The sequence below is a fragment of the Pipra filicauda genome, unplaced genomic scaffold, assembly GCF_003945595.2.
Source record: "Pipra filicauda isolate LSUMZ 115617 unplaced genomic scaffold, ASM394559v2 scaffold5_size6683894_pilon, whole genome shotgun sequence".
Lineage (NCBI taxonomy): Eukaryota > Metazoa > Chordata > Aves > Passeriformes > Pipridae > Pipra > Pipra filicauda.
In genome coordinates this window covers 3,552,501-3,557,492 of record NW_024104754.1, presented here as the reverse complement: position 1 = coordinate 3,557,492, position 4,992 = coordinate 3,552,501, and the positions used below count along the sequence as shown (strand labels likewise).

The 4,992-nt window shown below is 54.2% G+C and overlaps 1 protein-coding gene across 2 annotated transcripts; it reads left to right on the top strand.

Annotated features, from left to right (window-relative positions):
• Positions 1 to 529: 529 nt before the first annotated feature.
• EVX2 (even-skipped homeobox 2) lies at positions 530 to 3,792 on the top strand. Of its 2 annotated transcripts, none has more exons than XM_027733762.2 (3): positions 530 to 1,052; positions 2,257 to 2,513; positions 3,139 to 3,792. In XM_027733762.2, exons 1-3 carry the CDS (start codon positions 629 to 631, stop codon positions 3,790 to 3,792), a joined length of 1,335 nt encoding a protein of 444 aa, XP_027589563.1. In that variant the 5' UTR covers positions 530 to 628. The 2 variants fall into 2 exon arrangements, with proteins under 2 accessions (XP_027589563.1, XP_027589564.1); XM_027733763.2 differs by having other exon boundaries at positions 603 to 1,075; positions 2,268 to 2,513.
• The last annotated feature ends 1,200 nt before the right edge of the window (positions 3,793 to 4,992 follow it).

Genomic DNA, 4,992 nt, shown 5'->3' with positions numbered 1-4,992 from the left:
AGAAATAATAATAAAGAAAAGCATTATCTAATATTTAGCATGTAGTTCTGTCCGAGGACAAATGAGAAAGAAGCTGCATCATTAGGACCTAAAAGGCAACAAAACAAAAATCAGAGCATAATGATGCACCTAAATGAAGGGGGAAATGTTGCACAGCTCATTTTATTAATCAGACTGTCAATTCCACCCCAGAGGCCAAACCCCAGAGCAATTGAAGCAAGATCTGATCAAGCTAAGGACAAGAGCTTTACTCCTCACTTCTTGTCTTTCTTTCTTTCCACCTGGATATATTTGTCTGCTCTGAAGCCGCCTTCATTATCCACTGACAGGAGCTTGTATTTATTTGCTTATAAACCTGTTACAATAAATGATTATTCGAATAGCGTCATTCGTACCTTAATGACGAGCACCACTTTTTGATGAATGACATTTCGGGCTAGAAAGGATGTATGGGTCATTTTGACCAGTCATTCCCTCGCTTTGGCATCCCACAATTTTTACACCTCCCTCAAAAACAGATAATAATATTTAGAGACACTTGCCGGGCTGAATGTGAATTAGCCCCTGCTGCAGCTCATCATTAGTACAGGACCAGCCCTGCAACTTTGACATTTTTTATAAAGCTGAGATGATGGAAAGAATAAGAAAAGAGATGATCCTGATGGAGAGAGGGCTGCACAGCCCTACAGCTGGCAAAAGGCTCTCGAATTTGTCAGACTCAGCTGGAAATGCAGTGTTGGAGGCCCTTGAAAATTCTCCGCACAGTGGTCGCCTCAGCCCGAGACTGACTGCCGCCTCCCTGCACAGCGCTATAGGGGACATCTCCGCCAAAGGCAAATTTGAAATAGACACTTTATTCAATCTTCAGCATCCGAGCAGCGAAAGCACGGTCTCCTCCGAAATCCCGCCGTCGGAAAGCAGGAAGAAAATCAGCCTTTATTCCGAAGTTGCTCAAGAGGCAGATATGAACAGTGATGTGGAGGTGGGCTGCTCTGCGCTCCGCTCCCCGGCCAGCCTGACTTCTTCCCAGCTGAAGGAAAACAGTAACAAAGGTAACTCTTCCTTTATCATCTCCGTCTAAGCCCCGCGCTTTGCCAACAGGCTTTAAAAACCAAAGGAAACCCACCGCCACTGCCAAAGTTGCTCGCTTCTGCATCAGTGCTCTCTCTTCTGCGAAGACAGAGCTCCAGGCTGTAAAATATTATTGCAATTACTGCGCTATCCCGATAACCGAGACACACTGCTCGGGCAGCTCCTGTGCGGGTGCCTTCGTGTATGTGTATGTCTGTGCATGCCCAAATCCATTGATATGTAGATATATATCCAGAGTATATGTGGGCACAAATATCCACCCACTTATATTTAGGCAAAGCTTTCTCCACTTATTTCCCCGAGCTCTTGGAGTTCTCGGCGTCTCTTGAGCTGTATATGCGTCTATATACATACATAGATTAAATTAGAGGGAGAGAGGGGAATGAAAGAAAACTACTCGCATTTGTCTGTGTGTCCTTCTCTGTGTATATGCAACGTGCTGTCTGTGTCCACCTCGGGGTAATTTGGCATTGTTCACTTTTCTTCTCCTTGTAACAGGGGGTTTGAAACAGCCTCATCTCCTTCCCCGTGCTTTGCGGGCCACGGTGATGGACGGTGGTTGTTATTATTGCTGGAGGTTATTGGGGAGGTGGAGGTAGATGAACGGTGGATTTCCTAGGGGCCACAGTGCATGCCTTTTTTGTCAAATGTGCCAGAGAGAGGAAGGGATGCTCGACGTAACGCTGGAGGGGGGGGGGGGAAGCTTTTGTGGCTGCTTTTATTTCTTATGTCTCAAACGAAAATAAAGAACGGCAGTCGAAGGGGAACAGGCTAGTGCCTAGCCCGGGATGCTCGCAGGCCCGCGCCCTCGTCTGCTCTCCCCTGAACTCATCTGCCCTGCAGACCCCAAGCCCACCCCATCTACTGAGAATAAAGCGGTTATGAAGTTATTAAAAAAAAACAACAAAAAACAAACAAAAAAAACCCACCAAAAACAACCCAAAAAAACCCCAAACCAAACAACCAAAACCAACCCAAACAAACAAGCAAAAAACCCCAACAACCAACCTCCGAATCCAAATTTATCGATTCTGCTAGCAGAAAGGATTTGTAAGAATGACAGGTGGCCTTGAGCACGGGTGCAGCGGGCCCTGTTCGGCCTGGCCGGGAGGGTTGGGGGACCACCCTGTCGCCCGCTCTCATCCCGGTGCCCTCGCCCCGCAGGCTACGCGGAGAGCAGCCCGACTCCCAGCGCCCCCGCCGCGGCGGCCGCCCCCGCCGGCGGCATCGGCAGCCTGCACAGCGGCGGCGCGCTGGGCGGCTCGGCGGCGGGGGCCGACCAGGTGCGCCGGTACCGCACCGCCTTCACCCGCGAGCAGATCGCCCGCCTGGAGAAGGAATTCTACCGCGAGAACTACGTGTCGCGGCCGCGGCGCTGCGAGCTGGCCGCCGCCCTCAACCTCCCTGAGACCACCATCAAGGTACGCCGTGCCCCGCGCCCCGCCGAGCCGCCGCCGCCGCCCCGCGCAGCCCCGCGGTGACCCGCTCCCCCGGGCCGTGGCCGGCTGCGCTCTCCGGCTGAAGGACTCGCAGAGCCCATAGCTATTGATCACCACTCGTGCTCGTTTGCGTCTCCTCACCCAATACTTTTAATTTGCTTTTTAAAAAGTTGTTATTCCTGTTATTTTTGTTTTTTGGGTTTTTTTTTGTTGCTGCTGTTGGGTTTTTTCTTATTTTCTTCGTCAGTTTTTATGGCTTTAGCCTACTTCCTAAAGTGAAGAGGGGAGAGAATGAACGCAGCTGCTATACACGGGGAATGAGCGTCAGTCCCGTGAAGACATAGTGCTGCGTGGGGAGGAGGGGACGATTCGAAGGGAAAACGTTTATTCAGATCCAAGGGGTCCCCCTCGACTAGAAGGGGGAACCGTACCCACTGCTCCCCTCGGTCAAGGTCACGGGCGATTGCTCCGGGGGGGAGAGGGGTCTCCCACAAGCGTTGACAGTGGGTGTCGCTGGGTGCCCGCAGGTATCCGCGGCGGGAACGGGTGCGGCGGGGCGAGGACTGGAGCGGAGCTGAGGCCGCGTTGTGCTTGTCTCCCCGCGCAGGTGTGGTTCCAGAATCGGCGGATGAAGGACAAGCGGCAGCGCCTGGCCATGTCCTGGCCCCACCCGGCCGACCCCAGCTTCTACACCTACATGATGACCCACGCTGCGGCCACGGGCAGCCTGCCCTACCCCTTCCATTCCCACGTCCCGCTCCACTACTACCCTCACGTCGGGGTCACTGCCGCCGCCGCTGCCGCCGCTGCCTCGGGCGCCGCCGCCGCGCCCTTCGCCACCTCCATCCGCCCGCTGGACACTTTCCGCGCCCTTTCGCACCCCTACTCCCGCCCGGAGCTGCTCTGCAGTTTCCGACACCCCGGCCTCTACCAGACGCCGGCCGCCGCCGGCCTCAACAGCAGCGCGGCCGCCTCGGCGGCAGCGGCGGCGGCGGCGGCGGCAGCGGCGGCGGCGGGGTCGGGGCCGCCGGGGGGCTCGGCGCCCTGCTCCTGCCTCAGCTGCCACAGCAGCCAGACGGCGGCGGCGGCGGCGGCGGCGGCCTCGGCGCTGGGCTCGCGGGGCGGCGCGGCCGCCGATTTCCCCTGCACGGCGACGGGGCAGCGCTCCGAGAGCGGCTTCCTGCCCTACTCGGCCGCCGTGCTCAGCAAGGCCGCCGTCGCCTCGCCGGACCAGCGGGAGGAGGCGCCGCTCACCAGATAACTACCCCGGTCCGGTCCCGGGGGGTGTTTTGTAGAGGGGGTCGAGGGGGGTGGGAGGTGGTCGGGGCAGAGGGTGCCCCCGCACTCGGCCGGAAAGTTACGTCTATTTTTTTATTGCTGACCGCCCCGCTGCGGGGCGCGGGACCGGTGGGGAGGGCGCCCCGCGGCTCCTGCGCCCCCGCGGAGGCGGCCCCGCGGTGCTCACTGCCGGGCGCTGCGGGATCCGCGGGGTGCGGGCGATGGGGGCAGGGAGGGGCAGCCGGCGGAAGGGAATGTGTTTCTGGTCTTATTTTTTTTTCCTTTATTATAATTATTATTATTGTTATTTCGGTTTGAATTCGAGTAAATGGGAAATGTCTCGCGTATTTCGGTACAAGCGGTAGCTAATGAGGCAGCTGCGTCCGGGCCAGTAACGGGAAGGGAAGTGTGAGATTGACAGGATGGGGAGAGGCATTTTTTAAGATCACGCTTTCTAACTACCATAATCCACGTTATCTGGGAAATACTTGAATCTCTCTAGGTGTAGATTGTTGTCCTGAAGCATTGACCTTCCAGACACTTTTCTAAATTTGATTCTTTTCTCAGCGTCTTTCTCTTCTCTCGATAAAACGGCGCTTGGATTTATTTCTCACGCATCTCTATCGCGCCTTTGCCTCTGAAAAGCCACCACTGGGTAACTGAGACCTCCTATACCAAACCATTGCTACTGGAGGGACTTCCTTGAACTTGAAGAAAGGCACATCAAAAACCACCACTGTTACTGCCATGTCAATTTTGATGCTAATAATGTGCAGATTATGACGAAAATTGCCAATCATGTTCTCTGATGGACCTCCTTTGAATGTGGAATTGGAAAAAAGTTCCCCGCACAGAGACCTGCTGTCAAGTACTAACAACCCGCTAAGGGAAGTCATTAGAAGAGACAGATAAGAGACTTGGTACATAAAACATTGTTCTTGGTGCATAGAATGTATGTTATTTAATGTTATCTCTCTTACCTGAAGTGATTTCGCACAAGAAAGCCACTTTCTTATCATCTCAATTGCCAATTTTCATTTTGGTAACTTGGACGCCCCGGGTAGACTTTTCTCTGTTAAGTTGATATTCCACCAATGTGAAGAGCCTCATTAAATCAAACCCAGATATTTCCATAATGCTCCCTACAGAGCCACTTCACTCTTCACATAATGAGATTTTTCTG

Excerpts from the sequence above, each read along its gene's own strand:
- EVX2 (XM_027733763.2), top strand. The coding sequence starts at position 629 with ATGATGGAAAGAATAAGAAAAGAGATGATCCTGATGGAGAGAGGGCTG. Across the intron at positions 1,076-2,267 it reads ACTCTTCCTTTATCATCTCC|AGCAGCCCGACTCCCAGCGC; the intron begins GTCTAAGCCCCG and ends GGCTACGCGGAG. Across the intron at positions 2,514-3,138 it reads TCCCTGAGACCACCATCAAG|GTGTGGTTCCAGAATCGGCG; the intron begins GTACGCCGTGCC and ends CTCCCCGCGCAG.